Here is an 18,589-nt window from a genome sequence, read left to right as displayed (position 1 = left end):
TCCGGAACCCTGTCGGTGCGGGGCCCAGGGTCCAGATGTCCAGCGGGGAGGGGAAGGGTGGTGGGGGAGGCTGGGCCGGGATGCGGTAGCCGCTCCAGCTGTCTCCGGCCTCTCTGGTTGGGGGTTGGTTCTAGGCCCGGGCAGGGGAGGAGGCGGGTGCCGACTCCCGGAATCACTGGCGCTGCGCGGGTCCCAGCCGAGCGGCTAGCTGAATAACAGGCCCCACCGCGGTCCTGCTGCGGGGAGGGGCCTCTGCAGCCCAGCTCCGCCCTCTCCCTCCAGTTCTCCCTTCTGCCAGCGCCAGGTTCCCGCCCCAATTCTCCCTCCCCCAGGCACCACCAAGTTCCCACTCCACGTCCCCAGCGCCTCGGCCCCTCCTCTGCAGCCTGGACTCCCCCGTCCTGGGTTCCTCCTCCCTCCCGCATCTTGGGCTCTGACTGCGGAACGCTGGGGTGCGGGGGTTAAGCCGGGCGGCGAGGGTCTGCCCGAGTCGCTCCTCGACCTCTGTGGTGAAGGGCCGCGTAGATGCGGCCTTGGCCTGTGCGAAGATGTCCTGGGGTTGAGACTGTCCCTAGCCGCGCAAGGGTGGACAATGACTCCCAAAAGGGGTGCGTGAATAGGGAGCTCTTTGGGGGGAGCACAGTCCAGGTGCCGCTCTCTCGCCAGACCCTTCTTTCCGCCAGGCCCCGGGACTCCAGCTGAAGCTAATCACCAATTAAGGCGAAGTCCTGGAGCCTGGCCTGGCGAGGGGCCAGGGGTGGGGCGCGGGGACAATCCGCCAGCAGGGGCTCAGGACCCGCTGAGTGGGGAACAGATACAGGACTAGAGGGCGAGAAGCGTGGAGGTCTCAGCGATTAAATAGTTTTCATGCAAATTAGAGGAGAACCTTTATGCTAATAAGAGCATTTTTTTTGAATTCGCCACTTTGCGCAGGAGGACAAATTGTGCCCCACCCCATCGCCAGCTTCTTACCGGGCAGCGGGGCCCAAGCGGGGGCCTCACGTTCGCTCTCCCCTCTCTTATCCCCCTCGGTACAGGCAGACTCGGGCTCGGTCCCCTGCGGCCCTAAAGGGCTTCTCTGCGGGGGCTGCGGGGGATAGAAAGACAGTAGGGAACCTGCCCTCTAGGCCCAGCCTTGAACTCCCCCTTCCTCCTGCTGTCAAAATCCACAGTGTTATAAAGGGGTCGCCAAGGCTGGAATGGAGAGAACGGTTCACCCAATACGTGGCTATAGACCTCTTAATGGAACTCTTGGATTCCTGCAAGTGCCCTGCAGAATTTCTTTTTGCAGGGTGCAAGTAAATTGAGTTACGGGATGCAGCCCTCCTGAAGCCCCCAGAAGAACCCCGAATCCCACCAAAGTCGCTCTTTCTTACCCCCTCCTGCCCAGGTAGGGCGCATGCGCGTAGCATGCCCCCCATGACCCCCAGTATCCGGTCAGTGCGGCCAGGGACGGGGCGGTCCGGGGGCTTCATGCTGGACCCCTACCCAGCTCCAAGTTTCAGGGCCGAGGGGGCACGGAAACTGGGGGGCTCTGAGGCCTGCGTGCGTCCGGGGAGTTGCTACTGCAGAATCCGCCCCCTGCCCGGCTCCGCCCCCACTCCCACCCCAGCCAAACTTTTCAAAAGGGGTAGGCTTGTTCCGTCTTACAACTGTATTTCAACAACAAACCCCTGTTAATCCCAATTCTAATGTTGAAGCGTGACCTGCGGCTTCGCAGTGTTATTATGGAGCCCACTAAGTACATGTGTTTCCCCAGGACCTCTGCAGGCAGAGAGACTGGGGAGGCCCAGTGGGATTTCCGGATCATCATCCCCTTCCCCTTATCAGCAGGTCCTCCTCCCCACCCCACCCCACCCCCACCCTGTCCATAGAACAGAATGGGTGTAGCATGGAGAGTTGCATATTTTACTTTATTTTTATTAAATTAAAAGCTACAGTCTGGCGGCAATTCCAGAACAGGGTAAAGGAGGCTCCTTATAGGGGGGCAGAGAAGAGCAGAATAAAGACAGACTGACAGGAACAGAGACACAGGAAAGGACAAGGTCAAGGTAGATGGAGAATTGCTTCTGAAGAACACACAGGGCTGGCTCCACGGGGCGCACACCAGCCAAATTCCCCTCCCCTCCTCCAAAGTTCGGCAGTGGAGCAGTGGTGGTGGTGGTGGGGTGTTCAAGAGACCCTCTCCTCCCCACCCAGGTCCTTTCTCAGCTTAGTCACTGGAGCACAGCACATACCAGAAAAAGACAAGGGCAATGGAGGGGGCAGGAGGACTGGGAGTATGTACAGGGGATGAGGAGAGCAGAGCCTTGAGATCAGCCTCTGCCAGAAGGGAGTGGCTCACACTGCACTGAAGCACTTGGCCTGTGGGGGACAGGGGAAGGGCTTGCCCCCTCCCTCTCTGAACTCCTTCCCCAGTCAGTCAGGTCCCCTACTCCTGGGATGTGGCGGGCAGAAGGAGAGAGGAGAACAGAGGCTTCCGTTGGGTCCTAGTGGAGGAGAAAGGCAGGGGCCTTGGCAAAGGGGATGTCCTTCAGTCATCTGTGATACCCTTGGCTCTCAGCTCCTCTTGCACTCGGGTCAGGTAGGTGGGGTCCGGGTACCCAAACCTGGGAGCAAAGAAATGAGGGTCGGGGTTAGCTGTTTGGCTTTACTCGCATTACTCCCATGCTCAACCTCAACCCCGTTGTGGCCCCTCTCCACCTCCCCTAAGGTAATTCAAACCCAAGATAATTTAGCCTAATTCTGCTTATTTCTGTAGGTTAAGCTGGACATATCAGGGCCAGGTTGAATATAGGAGAAACCTGGGATGGAAGAGACAGTTGAATCGTTTGAGGGTGGTTCTCTCCAGTTAGGAGGCTCCCAGAAAGAGGGGCTGATGTTCCCTCAGTGGAAATGGACAGAAGGGGAGGAGCCAAGGGAAGAGAAATGAAGGAATATCTCACAGCTGGGGTCCCCCTGTGCAGCTGGTCTTGTGGTGGATGTCGTTCCAGGTGATGACATTTGGTCTCCCTGTGGTCATGGACGTGCCAATAGTGAAGGTGAGACGCTGGTCAAATGCCTTGCGGAACAGGGTCAGCACCTTGTTGCCCTCAGGGCAGTCCGGGAGGTAGGCCACCCTTGTGGTGCCAGGATACCGGACCCCTGGGTTTGGGTGTTCAGCCTGGGAGGAGGGGGAAGCAAAGTGGGCAGTGAGCGGCTGGGCATCTTAAGGCCATGATGCCAATAGGGGGTCATCCTGACCAGCCTTTTGTCTGTGCACCTCCAGCTAATGCTGACAGGGCAGCAACAGGCTGACAGCCTTTCAGGGAAGTAGAGACTCTGAGGTCTGGGCAGCAGGAGCCTGTTTCTGGACAAAATCCTATTGTTAAGAGGTTCCTTCTCCCCATCTCAACCTCTCAAGTCTCAATCCAGCAACAAATGAATTCTCAGAAGTGATGGAAGGTAGCTGGTCCTTATTCTCCAGATAACTCAACAGAAATGTGAAGACTGAGAATAATTTATCTTTCAGCTTTCCCTTCTCCACCTGAAAACACTCCCAATGCTTCTTCCACTGTCTAATCTGTTTCATTTTTCTATTACTCTTCTTCGGAGCTTTCTCATCCCTCTGCAAAGCAGAACTGGAAATTATTCTTTCAAACAGAAAGACACGTGTAGGCGCTTTGACCACTCCTGTTTTAACCTTTCATTGGCACCAAAATTTTCCTCTCATAAATCTGGAATGGAGTAACACTCCCAGCTCTGTTAGGAGGGTCAGATCCCTTCTTGCTGCACCTGTCTGCACCTGAGCCATCATCTCCACAGAATTCACCACTGCCAAGAATAGCTGTCGATATCCAAGTTCATCTAGGAAATAGTATTCAATTCCTTTCTCTCATCTGATTTTCATGTGTGTCTTGGGGTTGTGGAGATGGAAAAGTTGGGTCTCACAGGGACCTGCTAGCTCAAGGGCTACTGAGAAACAGCAAGACTGTATCACATCTAACACACTCACCCTCCCCCCAGCTTTCCTAGGTCAGAGAATGAGCTCCTGGTAAAAACCAAAAGGTAAGGGCAGGCTGTAGTCTCCTTACCCCCTGGACACCGGGTGGGAAGACATACTGGATGACGATGGTGCCATACTTCTCATAGCTGGGCAGTAGGAGTGTGGCGTCCTTAGAGACCAGCATGCGCCCATTCTGGGGCTGGTTGCCCACCAGCTGCCCATAGAAGCGGCCACACATGGGGCAGGCCTTTTTCACCTGTAGGGCCCGGGTGATGCAGCCTTCGCAGAAAGAGTGCCGACACTTCTCCAATGTTTTGGCATTCTGGATCTCCCCCAGACAGATGGGGCAGGTGCTCTCCTGCTCTTCTGCCTCCTCCCGAAGGCGGGGAGGAAGAGGAGGGGGCAGAGGAGGAGGAGGGGGTGGAAGACCCCGTGCCCCTGGGGGCAGGAGCGGGGCTGCTCGGAGAGGGGGTGGGCCTGGGCGGTGCAGCTCAGGGTGCTCCCCCCCACCCCCCAAAGCCAGGCAGCCCATAAGCTCCCCCTGCCTCTGAGCTTTCTTCAGCTCTTTCTCTGCCTCTTTTAGCAGCCCCTTGAGAGCCTTCCGGGCCAGGTAGAGCCCATTGGGAGGACCCGGGGGAGGGCCCTGCGGGGAAAGCTGGAGAACATAGATGTCAGAAGTCTCGCCATCTATGAGGATGGATACACGATGCTCCTCCCGAAGCCGGGCCAGCCGGGCTGGGGTCTCCTTGCTCAGGAAGTCCCACACAGGCTTGGAGACAGTCACTTTGTTCTTGCAGGTGCCTCCACAGGCTGCCATTCTGGACAGGACGAACGACACTGCCCCCAGGGTGAAAGGGACTCAGGGTGTGGGGTCCCCATTTGACAAATATCACTGCCTCCTACTTCAGGTTTCTTTCCAACCTCTACTCTCTCAAAGTCCAACCCCCAACTCTTCCCCCAAGTTCATTTTCTATCTCTTCTCTTTCAAACCCCAGCACTCACTGAAGTTTCTCTAACATTATTATTCTCATCTAAGCCAAACATTAGTTTTGGTGCTCCTTCCACTCCTCCCAAGATCATGGAAGTAATCTGCCCCCCACCCCTGTGAAAACTGGGTTCTATAAAAGAAAGGGAGACTTTTTGACCCTTCTTTTTGCTCACTTTGATCCTGAAGAGCTTAGAAATGGCATGCAGGCTCTCTCTCTGTCCCTGCTCTCTACTTGTAGGTGGTGTGACCTGGCAGGTGGACAGGAAAAGAGGGTAAGTGAGAAACCCCTCCCTCATTCCCACATGCCCCAACCCAGCAGCCCACATAACAGAGAAGGGAACCTGGATATAAATTACTGGGTATGGGGTTACTTGGAACATAGAATGGAGGAAACCAATTTAAAGGTGCCGGTTGAGGTTCCCTTGGGAGACGGATACCTGGAAAGCCCATGGACGATGATAGCAGCAGAAATCCCTCTATTTCCACACTCAGCTGACCAGGACTGGGGAAAGGGGGGAGGGTAAAGGGTTACGATAACAAATATTACTATTTTCCCCAGTCAGCCCAGAAACAAAACAAAAACTCCTCTTCCATCTCCTCTCCTCGCCTGTAGAATTCTATTCCCAGCCTTTTCCCAAGTTGCTAAAGAAGGAATTTCAACATGCTAACTTTCCTTTTTTCTTCCCCAGCACTGAGGCTCTCAAGAAAGCCTAGGGCACAGATAAGAGAAGTCAGGAAGGGAAAAGCCCACACAGATGGAGGTCTTTCTTGCCACCTCCCTCAGGTTACATAGACAAGAATATTTCTTGTGCTCCCCAACTGCTCACCCTGCTCCACATTCCCAAATAATTCAGACTCTGTTGCTGGGGAGTCTTCCTTGAGAGCTAACCCAGTCCCTTCTGCTGAAGTCTGGAATGCAAACTAAGTGGCAGCAGGCCCTACAATAACAAAGTTCTCACTGTCACCTTTTAAACCCAGCACACACGTGCAAGCCTGTCAGCAACCTAGTCTGCATTTAGGAAGGGGTGGGCTCACACAGGGGATCCGCTGGAGAAGTCTGAGGTTTCCCCTGAGTCTTGCCATGTTCAGCTACAAAGCTGTCTCTACTACACCTCCAAATGCAGCTCAAATAGAAAGAGGACCCATTAGGGTGACCTCAATTCCTTGACTGATCCCAAGGGGAGTGGCTCTCCATTTGTGCCTCCATCATAGTCCCTTCAAGGCCAGATGCACCTGGAGATTCAGAAAGTGAAACTGGAACCCTAGAGCCTCAGTTCATACTGTATCTAAGTGAAACACCCCCCAACCCCCATCAGAGAGAACCCAGGACCTAGGCGTCCTTAGCTCCAAGTCCTGCTGGCACAGAAAAGGGAGGCGGGGCCACAGTTTATGCTGGGTCTCTTGATTCCTCTGGGGCTACTCAGGCTGGACACAGGGCCAGTCCCTTCCTCCAGACTCAGACTGGCGGCAGGGGCAGCCAGGAAGGGCAAGGGTCCCTGGGGGCATCCACTGAGGCTGCTTCACCCCTCCCCCCATGACCTCCTGCAAGACCCGACCCGGAACCAACTCCCCACATCCCCCTCTCGCGGAACCCCTGGAGCCCAACTACTGGGTGTGGGTGCTTGTCGGCCTGATCGCGGTCCCCAGAACCCCCAAATGGAGGCCAAGGCTGGAGGATGACAGAAAGAGGATCCGCCAGGCGTGGATGGGGGCCCCTCGGTGCCGCGCGCGGAGCAAAGAGGAGGAGGAGGGGGCACCTGACAGCAGAAACGTGTGAAGTTTTCGTGGTATAGAGGCGCCAGGCTACCCTACCTCTCGTCAGCGCCGCCATTGCCGGTCACATGACTGAGGCTGTTGCTGGGATGACGGCCTGGGCCTTAGCAACAAGGAGGGGGGGAGACCCCGAGAAGGTGGGGGGTAGTATGCAAGGGATGCAGATTGAGGGAACGGGAAGGAGGATTGCACCCCCTTCCCCCTCCCAGGTGACAATCACTGTTTCCTTTGACCTCTTCTGTTCACGAGCCCCTGCCCTTCCACCCCCAAACAAAAATGGAGGCACCCTCCCAGTCTGGAGGGAGGGTGTGGCGTCGTGGAACTGAAAGTAGGAGGTTAAATCCTTTAGCGATGCCACCTTTCTCGCTGCCCGCTCCCGGAGGAGCCCTCTTCTTTTGCGTGGCAGATTTTGGTAGCTCGTGAGTAGTGTCGGAGTAGGTAGATGGGGAGGAGGGGGACAATTTTTGTGATCCTTGTGCTAGAAGGGCCTTTGAGGAATATGGGATGGGAAGAGTCATAGTGAAAAGCAAAGCATTGGATCTAAAAAATAAACCCCAGGACTAAACTATTTAAATCCCCTCCCTCATCTTTTGCCTTTTCCTAGATTGTTACCTTCTGTGACCTCCACGACCCGCCCCCAGATGGGTATGGTAAGTGCCTCTGATCGCTTTCTACAAACGGGGATACTGAGGTTGGTGCAGAATGGGAAGTGAATGTGTTTAACAAGTGTCTTGGGGTGGTGGTGGTGTCTACGGTTCAAATAGAGTTAACGAAAAAAAGCTCTGCTCAGTTCTGCTTCCCACATGAGCAATCTCCGCCTCCAGTCCAACTCACTTCCCTGGGGCCACATCAAGCCAGGTTTTTCCACCAGCCAAGACCTCCCTGGCCAAGCAATACTGGATCTCTTAAACTGGCAACAACCTCTGTCTGTCCACCCCCTCTCTTCACTCCCTTTCTGGGCTGGAGGGTTGGTCACTTTCTTCTCTTTCCCAGGACCCTGCTGTACTCTTCTTGACCTCCAGGCAGAAGACATCTTTCCCAAGAAGCCTGGAGGAACACTGAAATTCCTTCTATTTTAGTTCCTGGGTTGAGAGACTCAGTCACCTTTACAGAGTTGGGGGTGTGACCAAGCCCAGAACCCTGGGGGGAAGAGGGAGGGTCACATCTTCTCAGTTCTCCCTGGGCCCTCTATAGCTGAAGGCCCACAAAGTTGGAGAGTAAGTTTTCATTCTCATGTACAACCTTCACAAACTTTTAAGTTCACAGCCATCTATCTAGAAACCCACACCCTTAGTTAGGGGCCCAACGCCTTAAAGATCAGAATTCATCTGGTCCCTGTACCCCTAAAAACATGCTTCTTCAGAAAAGGGAAAAAAATAGAGGCACTTGGGTTCAATAATTTAATTTCTATATAGTTACAGCAATGGGGGTAAATACACAAGATCTTTTCTATTAATTAATAAAAGAAAGATGATGAAAATCAGAAGCAACAAATGAAGGCCTGAAATACTGCTCATGATACATCAGCCACATAGTTAGAAAACCCATTCCTAAAGAACAGTTGCTGGTGTCATGGAGTTTTATTGCATCCAACAGGGGAAAGGTAGACGGTTGGAATGAAAAAGATCCATCAGGCTCCAGATGGAAAGGTATCATAGGGGTGCCAGTTTTTAACTGGGGACTCTTCTTGTTACTTCCTTTGGAGCAGAAGATGGAGGAGAGAAAGGAATTCTTCTTTATGATCTCATGACTTCTTGTGAGTCAGATCAGTCCAGCCAGATACAGAGCAAAGAATCTCTGCATCCCCACAGGCCAGCTGCTGGTGCCCACTTTGTGTTTAAAAAAAAAAAAAAAAAAGTAGAAGCCTTAAGGGGTATGGAAGATAGCAAGAATGGCTGCATTAGCCCTAAAGGCATTGGCAGGAGGGGAGGATGCTACCTGGGGTCATCATAGTCCTCTATATTGAGAATATCACACATCAAATCAATTATCTTTGGAAAAGGCCAGGTGATTGAGTTATGGCTCTGACTCCTCTCTGGGGGTGGAGAGTGAAGATGACAAAGTAGCAGTATAGACAGGACAGAAGAAAACAGAATAAAATCAATGGGGAAAAGGGTTTGAGAATGAATGCGGGATGTATGCTAGGTACACACATCTTGGGGGGTAGAATAGGTTCCCATATTTGAGATCTCCATCCTCTTGAAATGACCAGTGTTGACCCAGATAGAGCTATTCCCTTCTGAGAATAAAACCTCAGGGATGGCTAGACATGAAGAAAAGAAATTTAATGTGGGGATGAACCTTATAACCCTGGCCCATTATCCTAGCCTCAAGAAATGGCCATATCCACACTGAAAGGTTCCAGCACCAGGAGGGATATTAGGTCCTGGGGAAGAGCAGCAACAGCCAAACACCTTCACCCTGGCTTGAACACTTTTTGGTTATCCATTTCTGGACTCCTGCACCCAGAAGTACAGGGATAGAGGGTGGAAGTCGGGTGAGGCAAGAGATTGGAGAGTCGTTAATCCTTGATGGAGACCTCCAGTTCCCTGCATAATCACAAGAGTCCACCTCCGTGAGGTCCCAGCCTGCTGACCTCTCTCCACCCCCTTCCATGTAAGACTGGCATGTCTCATCGTATGTGTGCATTCCCGCACCCACATCCGTAGTATCTTGAGTCTTCCATCCCAGGGCCTACTGGAAGGAAGCATGCCACAGTGAGTTCTATACAGTTATCAGCAAAATTCAGACACTCTTAGTCCATCCCACGCAGCAAAGTGCATCCAGAGTAGTTGCTTGAGCCAGGTCCATCTGTCCAGTCGGGTGCTGATGATGGCAAACAACCCCCTTCCCCTAGCTCCTCCTATGTTATAGAAACAACAGGACATTTTACAAAGATCAAGGCACTTGGAAAGAGTCAACATAAACACTCTAATGAAGCAAGGGGAATTCCTGGAGAGGAGGAAGAGGAAGAAAACTGGACAAAGGAGAGAAAGGATGATGTATTTCTGAGGGCCAAGAGAGCCTACTCAACAAGATGGAGTTATCTAGATGGAAGGAGCCTATAGCCTGAATTTAGCAAAGAGGAAGAGAAGTAGTGGCTAGAATATCCACAATTCCCCCAAGCCTCTCAGAACCCTACCACACTGAACATTAAGCAGCAGTCACCAGAGCCTCTTAGGCAAAGATGTTGGTAATAAAATCCAGGAATCGCTTAGCATATTGCTCAGGATGGACAGTAGAGATCTCTGCCCCAGCCTGTGAGAAGAGATATGGAACATAGTGTCAGGCCAAACCATCATTCTTCTCCGTTCCCCGACCTCCATTCCACTCCACATCATTACCATACCCAACCCTTGATCCTTTTGCCAGCCCATTGCTCTGGCACAAGAGGCTGTCTTCTCAAAGAATAGTCCAGACAGGAAAGGAAAGCCCCTAGGGAACCCTCACCCCATGCTTGACAGTTTTGGCTGCATGAGCTGCTTTCTTCTTGGCATCATACTGTGTCAGGATGTCAATGAGGCCCATGAAATACACCTCCTTCTGGGGGGCCCCTGGGGAGAGCAATGAAGAGCAATGAAGAGCAAGTATAGTCCCAATTTCTTCTCCCCAGGAACCAGTCAGATCTGTTCCGAAAAGTTAACCAGGCTCTCCACCCACCACCCTGGTTTCTGTCCCCTAAGAACTACACTCCCCACCCTTAAAATTTCCAGGATCTCTCTCACCCTCAGCACTCCGGATGGCGTAGACATCGATGAAGGATTCAAACTCTCCAGGGCCCAGGGGCCGATGGGAATGGATGTAGCCACCGATACCCTCAGGAGAGGTGCCATAGGAGCCCACCAGAGCAGGAGGTCCAGTCAGGCCACAGTCCCCATCCCCCTCGGAGGATTCCTCCTCCCGTACAGGCCCCTCCTCCTCTGGTTCAGAGCCCCGAACGATGTCATGGATGCCCAGCAGAAGGCTGTAGTCCATGATCTTCAGCTGTACTAGGAACTGAGACCCACGGATAAATCAGACACCCAGATCTCCGTCTCCACTCCCAGGTGCCACCCTTATACTTCCACCCGAATTTCTGGAACTCTCCTGGGGAGAGGATGTGTAAAAATTGAGGGTTGGGAATATACCAACATCTTCTGGTACCTAAATGTCCTAGTGTCTAATATGATCCTTTTAGCTCATCCAGCCACCCCCTCCATGAGTCACCGCTAGGGGGTTTCCATGTCTCATACCCAACTCCCCCACATGCAGAGAACCCAAATAATAAAGGGAAGGGGAGAAGTTCCTTCATATTGTGAAGGAGAGACAAAAGCCCAGAGGGGAGCAAATGAAACAAAGCCACTTCCCCAAGCACCCCGATCATCACCTCCACATCTCTCTTTAGCTTCTCTAGAAATACTTTCTTCTCCTCTTCCCCAATGTAAACTTTCTGGTTCTTGTTGAGAAAGTCCATATCCTTAAGGGTGGGCAATTCTTTAACCTGAGAATAGGTAAAGGGACATCTTGGGAATATACTCCTTCCCTCAAGGTCTGAAAACACTGTTCTATCTAGGGCTCTGTCTCCAACTCAGTGGCTTCTAGGAGTGAGATCTTACATCCTGTCTCTCATCTGACTCCACACTGGAATGCTGCCCAAGTCTGTTCTTATTTCCAGTGGCTTCCCCAGACTCAGGCACTGTGCTGTACCCCAAATCACACTCCACTACTTTCTGCTTATGCTTTCTGTCAAGGTCCTCTTGACTTTTCTTTCTTCTTCTTAAGCAAAAATAGCTGCTTGAATAGGAGAGCCCAGAGTGGGAGGTGGAAGGTAAGCATTTTGTTCTTCAAGTCTGACATCCTCACCCATCCATAAACCTTCCAAATGGAAAACCCATGCCAGTTACAAAGCGGCTGTTCCCACTATCCCACCCACACAATCCCTGGATTGGTACAAGTTTACACCTCTCTTCTTGTCAGGGGTTTAACATAAGAATAAATACCTAGTAATCCCTGCCTCTTTATCCTAAGAAGATCCCTTTGAGCTGCCTTCCCCATCCCTTGCCCTAAAGTTAATATCACCTTTTCCTTATCGCTGGCTTCCCGGGACACTAGAGAGCCCTGTGGAGAGACCCGAAAACAAAATCAGCAGAACAGGCATAACGAACAGTCAAGATCTAGCTCCTAAGATGAGTACTCAAACTCATAGCCTTCTTTCCTTTAAAATGAATCATCCAGTGCCTTCCTGGTCCCTTCCCCACTCTCAGGCAAACAGCACCTTCCCCCTCCACCATAGCTATCTTCTCCTTACCTTGAGATCATACTTCCTGTGCACAGGAAGACGGTGGCTAAACATGTTGCGCATCACAAGCATGTAGCTGTCTTCATTGTCCACGCTAACCCGGTACATCCCCAGGAACTGCGGCAGCAGCGTGCTGCCATGGCACTTCACAATGTACTGGGGTGGAAGGGAGGAAGCAATGGAGTGAGGCTGAGCAGCAGATACACAAACAGCCCAGGGATGGACAGTCAAACATTACCATTCCAGAGTAGGCAGAAAACTTCAAGAAGAGAGGTTATGAGAAGATCAAAAGTGGTAAGAGCTTTCTAAAGATTCCTCTGGTTATCCCTGCAGTTTCTGAACCCTCATCTCTGATTAATTCATTTACATAATGTCTCCATTTTAAAATGTGTTTTCACATTTCATATTTATCATCTTTTATCATTTTTTTGAGATGGGGAATGGGAACATAGGTATTATCCTTAATTTAGACCCTCTTTATATGCAAATGGTCACAGAACCAAGACTAGAAATGATATCTGTTTATCAATGAACTGATTTTATCTAGACCAATGTTTCCTGGTGGGCTAGATTTGATTCCCTTAGTAAAAATGTTTGCAAGATGGCCTATCACTTGGATTCTTAAAAAATTATTCCTATTTCAATGCTACTATCTCTCTCAGTATTGCTGCCTACTTCTCTTCATAGCCGACCTTCTCAGAAAAGTAGTTAGCAATCAATTCACTTTCTCTTATTTATACCTCAAACCAGTAAAATGAGACTTAATTTGCATTTCTCCTCTGAAATCTCTCTACTCCTCCCTCCCCGAAATCCTTCAGCTGACAAATCCAATGAGTATCTAGTCATTGTCATATATCAACTGATACTACTAACCAGTCTCTCCTTGAAACTCTCTTCACCCTCAGCTCCTATTAGACCCCTTTTCTGATTCCCCTCCTCTCTATCTTCAAATCCTGTATGGAACAAAGTAGGGCATAAATAATTAAAAGCATCCATTGACTCTTAGTCTTCTTTATGGGCTCTTTCTCTAGGTGCTCCTTAAGGTTCTGTCCTCAACCTTCTTTTCATTTCACTCCACACTTTCCTTCAATAATCTTATCTATACTCGGCTTTAATTGCAATCTCTTCACCAATAACTCTCAAATCTAGACTCTTATTCTAATCCTCTTTCCTGAAGTCCATTCCCCCAGTCACTTACTGGACATTGATATCTGTATGAACTGCAGAAACCCCAAACTCAACATGTCTAAATCAGAACTGTCTTCCTGCAAAAACCTGTTTCTTTTTCTGCTTCCCAACGGTTGGTGAATGGGCCCCCAGTTAACCCCAACCAGGAATTCGAAGGCACCTTTGCCTTAATTCCCACAATTCTCCTCTAAGTCTTTCCTTTCATCTTCATTGCCATTGCTCCTCCAGGCCCTTATCCTCACCTAGACTATTGTAATTACCTCCTAACTGGTATCTCCACTCCCAATATCCCTCTCCTCCCTATCCATCCTCTAAAATGCTGTCACAGGGATATTTATAAATAGCATACATATCACCCCCCTGCAAACCTCCTTCAGGATAAAGTCCAAATTCTTTGTGTTGTTTATATAACCCTTCATAATCTGACTTCTTCCTAATAAGTTTTCCACAATAACATATCCTAGCCACACTGAATTTCTTGTAGTTCCTTAACACCAAGCTCTCTCATGCTTCTGTGCCTTTATAAGTACTGTTTTTCTTTGCGTGGAATGCTCTCTTCCACACTGCCCCATGGTTAGGCCCTACCAGTCTTTCAAGAATCAACTCCTATGATATTCCCTCTAAAATACTCTCTTTGTGCCTCCCAAATGTACCTCCTTCCCCTAGTGAGTTGGGATGCTCTTCCTCTGAACCCCCAGAGCATTCCGAACCTACCTCTACCTCTGCCGCAGCATACATCTTACTGTGTGCTAATGCTAGCTCCCTGGACTCTGCCAAGAGATCCTCAAGGGCCACAACATTTCATTCACTTCTTTCTCCACCACCTAACATAGGGCATAGTAATAATAGACAGTATTTGTCGGATAAACCAAAGCTTCCTTTTAGAGTCTCTCATTTATTCCTTGCTCATTGATTTTAGTGAGGTTTTTCTTCCATAGAAAGACATGCAGGCAGTGTTTTTATAACCAAAGTATTCCAGAAACTTCACATGCCAGGTTAATCTAATCAGACAGAACAGCTTTCCTAATCCAATTCAGGGCTGGATATGATCATGACTTCTACCCTCCAATTTATCTCAATTGTGCACTTATCCCAGGTTTCTCCCCAAACTGCATTTATTCCTGACAGTATATTTGGTGTTAACACTTCATTTAATTTTGACTTAGTCTATAGTTTACACTTTGTTATACTTGTGCCCTTTATGTATCAATCCATAATGGTTTTAGATTGTTAAGTATCAAATGAGAAGGAACACATCCAAATTCTTCTATTTAGTCAAACACAAATAAGTATGCAGAGGCTCTTTTGTTGAAATTTCTTGTTTTTCAGAAACATGATGCCAAGTGCTTCTTGGAGAGAAAAAATGGGTTGTAGAGAGGAAAAGGGATAGGAAGTCTCCTTATGTGCTCCAGCAACTGTGCTATGAGTAGGGAGAGGAGAGAAAGCATGGGGCTGGAGAGAAGCCTGACCTGGTGGTAGTTGGAGAGGTTGCTATGCATGTCAGCAATGTCCTCACTGGATACTTCTTTGATGACCAGAGTCCGATCATAGGAGATAAGGAAGCGGCCATCACTGCCTTCACTTTCACTTGGAGGACTTCGGGTAAGGGACACCTGGGGACACAGAATAGGTGAGAGGCTCTTTTCCTCCCCCTTTATATGGAGATACAAGTCGCAGGATAATGGTCCACTAAACGTGTCTGAAAGTGGATAAAATCCTGGTATAAGAGGCTGAGCAAGGGTTGTTAATCTGGTGTCCATATGTAGACTGAAAGTGGAACAAAATTTTTAACGTATCTACATTTCCCCCCTAACGACAGGGTTTATAGCTTTACCAGTTGTTGAAGATGCCTGTGACAACAAAAATGTAAAGAATCATCCTCGCCAAGGTTCTTAATTCTTCAAAACATGACTGTCACAGGGATTCCCCAGTTGTTAGAGAGAAAGGGCTACCCTCAGCCCATAAGACTCTCACCAAGTAATCTTGGTCATCAATGCCAAAACGATCACGGAGGTTTCTGAAGACCTGCGGACAATACTCCTTGAACTTGAAATGACTGGGCAGATTTTCTCTGAAATGGAAGTTTTCAAGGTAAGAAAACAAAGTAAGAATATTATTTTACATTTATATACAGCTTGACAGTTTATAAAGCACCTTTACACTTATTACCTTATTTGATTCTCATAAAATCCTTATGAGGTCCTTTAAAAAGTATATTATTCCCATTTTATAGAAGGGGAAGCTGTGACTCAGGGTCCTTGAGTGACCTGCTTAAGTCACAGAACTAGTAAGTGGATGAAGTAGGATCAAAATTTACTGCCCATCCACACAGCATTTCCCAAATCTCAAGAAGTTAGAAACATCTTAAAAGTGTCAACAGGTGTTACTGTTTTGAATGGTACCATCTTGGAGGGCTGAGAGCAGTGATCTCCAATCTTTTTGGCATCAGGGACTGGTGCTCCTATGAGAATCTAATGCCTGATGATCTGAAGTAGAGCTGAGGCGGTGATGCTAGTGCTGGGAAGCAGCTGCAAATACAGATGAAGTTTCGCTAGCTTGCCTGCTGCTCACCTCCTGCTGTGCGGCCCAGTTCCTAACTGGCCATGGACCTATACCGATCTGTGGCCCAGGGGTTGGGGACCCCTGGCTTTGGGGACTCAAGCATTTTTTTCAAGGGGTCCCTATCAGAAACTAATGGTAATGGCATCTAAATGTATTTACTCTACGGAATTCCTAGGCAAGAGTAGATAAACTAGTACATACATATAAGGTGTAGGGAACATTGAAAATTATTTTAATGGTTTCTTTGTACAGTACTGAATTTCTGCACTAGGAAGGAGGTTAGACAATACAATTTGTAAGTTGCCTTCTAAATCTACCTTCAACTCATTTGGAGGTAAACCAGGTGAGTTAGGATAGCTCATGTAAAATTGAACAGAAATTTAAAAATAGCATACTTTAGTAACTCAAAGAGCCTGTCTCAAAAATCCACAATAATTAAAAACGTCAATGCAAAAATCAATCAATCAATCAATCTATCTATCTATCTTCAACTCATTGAATCTTAACTCTTAAAATTATTTATTCTTTTCTAGGAAGGTTGATGTGAGAAGGGCAAGAATTCCCACATACCTGTGGAAAAGGTGATTGTTAACCTTGATCTTGGAACTGGCCTTAAAGTCATCTGGCAGCAGCATCACCGGGGGAGGCACCTGGCTGAGCTCATTGATCTGATAAGCCAAAACAAGAATAGGGAGGCAGTAAGTAGGGGTGTAGAGAGCTATTCATACACTATGTCTGGGAAAGAGTCAGAAAAAGGCAACTCAAATCTCATTCCTTTAAAAACACTGGTTATGCATTCGCTTGACAGAGGTAAGAGAATGTGTCTGACCTCTTCTGCTGCCCAAAAAGGACTGCAGTAAGCAACCCTCACACATCCACCCCCATGGAACTTCATGTTCACAACAATTATTTTATATCAGGCAAACCCTGTAAGCAACTCAGGACTATTTTTAAAGCTGTGAGAAATTCTAGAGAAAAAAAATTACCCTCAGCAGACTCAAGACACTCAAGACAAACAGTTCCACGCTCCATTAAAAACAAAACAAAAGGCATTCTTAAAGCATACAAGAGAGTTAATGAGACTCTGAGGGGTCAAAAGCAACAAGAATGAAATGTCCATATTCTGCAGGAAGCATCTCTTTACAAACAGGACCAGTCCTTCCAGACCACTCTGACCCAGTTCTCTGCAGTAGGTCTCCAGCTGCCCAGGTGTAAGGTAAGAGGAAAGCAGCTGATTTCAGAGGGAATGCAGGCAGGCAGAGGATATGACCTCATCAGGTGTCTGTTCACTAAAGTCAAGCCAACCCACAACCCAAACGATGCAAGTTATCACATGCTCTCCTCAGCCCCCAGTATCAGCAACCTGCTAATTCAAGGTGGAAAGGGAGTTCCTGTACTAAGAAACCTCAGGGAGATGTGCTTTCCCCCAATGTTGCCACAGTATCTTTCACCCACCTTTGATAGTGCACTAGTTTATGTTAAGTTCCCCATCTAGATTGTGATCTCTTCCAGGGCAAGGACTAGTTCTAATCGCCTGTGTCTCTCAGGTGCCTAGCTAGCAAAATATTTGGCACATAGTGGTCCTGAATTGTTTATTAACTGAATAAATGGATGTTTTGCCTACTTGATCATTCAACAGAGGTTATGAAGTACAGTCTAACCTAAATCCAATACTCTGCAGCTCCTCTCATTGTCAGTAGAAAAGGAGGACAGAACATAATCCTCCAGGAGAGAAAAAAAAAAAAGCCACTTGAGATTCCCAACCTAAAATTCAGCTATAATTCTTCATGCCTCCTCTTCATCTGCTGTTAAGCAGGCTGAATCATCACTAAGACATATGTTCAAGGAATTTCTCTATTCTAGACACTTGAAGGAATTGTGTGTTGGCTGGAGGGTGGGATGTTAAAGCTAAAGTACATATTCCTAGGGAAGCTGAGGCAGGTCTTATGTGTAATTCTCTCGATTCTTACTAAAGGAAAACCCTCCTTATTAAGCTTCCCAAAGGACAGATGAGACATCTGGAAGGTATATATAAGAGGCAGCCCTCTATCAGCCTTACCCATACCAACTGCCTTAGACTGAGTACTCACTAATAAGACAGTAAAACCCAGGGAGCTGGGAACGGTTCACAGAACCACAAACAAAGAGGAGTTGACAGACCACAAACAACATTATAAACCACAAATTAAGAATGTGACAAAAACTATTCTTCTTCACTCCCTTCCACCTATACAACCCTATCATAACTAAAACAATTCAAAGAAGTTGATTTATAAAATATTGCCTATCACATTCAAGGTCACTGCATCTCTCCCATTCCAGATCTAAGAGAAGCGGGTAATAGCTGTGCTTCCTCTACCAGAGATATCCTCAGGAAAGGAGATGCACGGCCTCTTTGGCCTTCTCTGGATTTCCAGGCCACACCCTCTACAGCAGTTTCCTGCTTCTAAAGTTCTCCACCATCATGTCCGCAGGACAAGAGCTCCTGAGCTATCCCTTTAGTCAAAGATAACCCCTACTTACAGCAAACACCATCACTCCAGCCAACGACGGGGATGCAGTTAAGACCACAGGCTGAGTGAGTGCAACTACTAGGCTCAGGGTGAAGTAGCTTCTCTGAAATGCTGTACCTCTGAAGGGAACTTAAAGGACAAGGAGGATTAGAAGGTCTGGGGAGCCTGGAGCCTCCCCCAAAGCCAAGGTCCCAAAGTCAAGGGCAGCGGCTAGAAAGTAAGGTGGAAAGTGAACGACCCCCTTATTCGTCTACCCTCCCTGCTCCCCTTCCACATACTCTCTCACCAGAGATCGCACCACC

General features: G+C 48.7%; 3 protein-coding genes and 1 long non-coding RNA gene across 23 annotated transcripts in view; 1 reads left to right on the top strand and 3 right to left on the bottom strand.

The window, feature by feature from the left end:
• Positions 1 to 1,571, bottom strand: part of ARHGEF25 (Rho guanine nucleotide exchange factor 25) — a 7,160-nt gene extending 5,589 nt beyond the window's left edge. Inside the window, exons 1-2 of one of the 2 annotated variants that reach the window (XM_039865798.1) lie at positions 1,377 to 1,571; positions 973 to 1,087 (exon numbers count right to left, since the gene is read on the bottom strand). In XM_039865798.1, coding sequence (XP_039721732.1) covers positions 973 to 1,087; positions 1,377 to 1,475 — 214 coding nt within the window. In that variant the 5' untranslated portion in view covers positions 1,476 to 1,571. Of the gene's footprint in view, positions 285 to 972; positions 1,088 to 1,376 lie in introns of those variants that run through there. The other variant, XM_039865799.1, reaches the window with a different exon arrangement.
• A 323-nt stretch (positions 1,572 to 1,894) lies between these two features.
• DTX3 (deltex E3 ubiquitin ligase 3) lies at positions 1,895 to 6,922 on the bottom strand. 10 transcript variants are annotated; one of them, XM_039865813.1, is made up of 7 exons: positions 6,786 to 6,921; positions 5,939 to 6,206; positions 5,411 to 5,475; positions 5,147 to 5,221; positions 4,074 to 4,803; positions 2,946 to 3,163; positions 1,895 to 2,609 (listed from the first exon to the last, which is right to left on the bottom strand). In XM_039865813.1, the coding sequence occupies exons 4-7, from the start codon at positions 5,173 to 5,175 to the stop codon at positions 2,534 to 2,536; spliced, it is 1,053 nt and encodes a 350-aa protein (XP_039721747.1). In that variant the 5' UTR covers positions 5,176 to 5,221; positions 5,411 to 5,475; positions 5,939 to 6,206; positions 6,786 to 6,921; the 3' UTR covers positions 1,895 to 2,533. The 10 variants fall into 10 exon arrangements, with proteins under 10 accessions (XP_039721747.1, XP_039721740.1, XP_039721748.1 ...); XM_039865806.1 differs by having other exon boundaries at positions 6,009 to 6,206; XM_039865814.1 differs by having other exon boundaries at positions 6,086 to 6,206.
• Positions 6,923 to 7,081: 159 nt separating this feature from the next.
• On the top strand, positions 7,082 to 18,304 carry LOC120604965 (uncharacterized). 3 transcript variants are annotated; one of them, XR_005653463.1, is made up of 5 exons: positions 7,082 to 7,165; positions 7,351 to 7,396; positions 7,740 to 15,303; positions 16,308 to 16,990; positions 18,097 to 18,304. It is a non-coding gene; the product is annotated as an uncharacterized LOC120604965 (long non-coding RNA). The 3 variants fall into 3 exon arrangements; XR_005653461.1 differs by lacking the exon at positions 18,097 to 18,304 and having other exon boundaries at positions 16,308 to 17,410; XR_005653462.1 differs by lacking the exon at positions 18,097 to 18,304 and having other exon boundaries at positions 7,111 to 7,180; positions 16,308 to 17,410.
• KIF5A (kinesin family member 5A) overlaps positions 8,133 to 18,589 on the bottom strand; it is a 44,521-nt gene continuing 34,064 nt past the window's right edge. For 3 of the 8 annotated variants that reach the window (XM_039865774.1, XM_039865777.1, XM_039865780.1), the window contains 10 exons: positions 18,298 to 18,416; positions 16,345 to 16,442; positions 15,187 to 15,283; positions 14,682 to 14,825; positions 12,034 to 12,180; positions 11,805 to 11,843; positions 11,113 to 11,226; positions 10,472 to 10,742; positions 10,197 to 10,300; positions 8,133 to 10,004 (listed from right to left, as the gene is read on the bottom strand). In XM_039865774.1, the coding sequence (XP_039721708.1) occupies positions 9,924 to 10,004; positions 10,197 to 10,300; positions 10,472 to 10,742; positions 11,113 to 11,226; positions 11,805 to 11,843; positions 12,034 to 12,180; positions 14,682 to 14,825; positions 15,187 to 15,283; positions 16,345 to 16,442; positions 18,298 to 18,416 (1,214 nt within the window). In that variant the 3' untranslated portion in view covers positions 8,133 to 9,923. Of the gene's footprint in view, positions 10,005 to 10,196; positions 10,301 to 10,471; positions 10,743 to 11,112; positions 11,227 to 11,804; positions 11,844 to 12,033; positions 12,181 to 14,681; positions 14,826 to 15,186; positions 15,284 to 16,344; positions 16,443 to 18,297; positions 18,417 to 18,589 lie in introns of those variants that run through there. The other 5 variants (XM_039865779.1, XM_039865778.1, XM_039865776.1 and 2 more) reach the window with 4 other exon arrangements.

This window comes from Pteropus medius, unplaced genomic scaffold, assembly GCF_902729225.1.
Source record: "Pteropus medius unplaced genomic scaffold, Ma_sr-lr_union100, whole genome shotgun sequence".
In the NCBI taxonomy this organism is placed as follows: domain Eukaryota; kingdom Metazoa; phylum Chordata; class Mammalia; order Chiroptera; family Pteropodidae; genus Pteropus; species Pteropus medius.
Note: the sequence above shows the minus strand (reverse complement) of the source record. Positions and strands in the feature narration are given on the sequence as shown.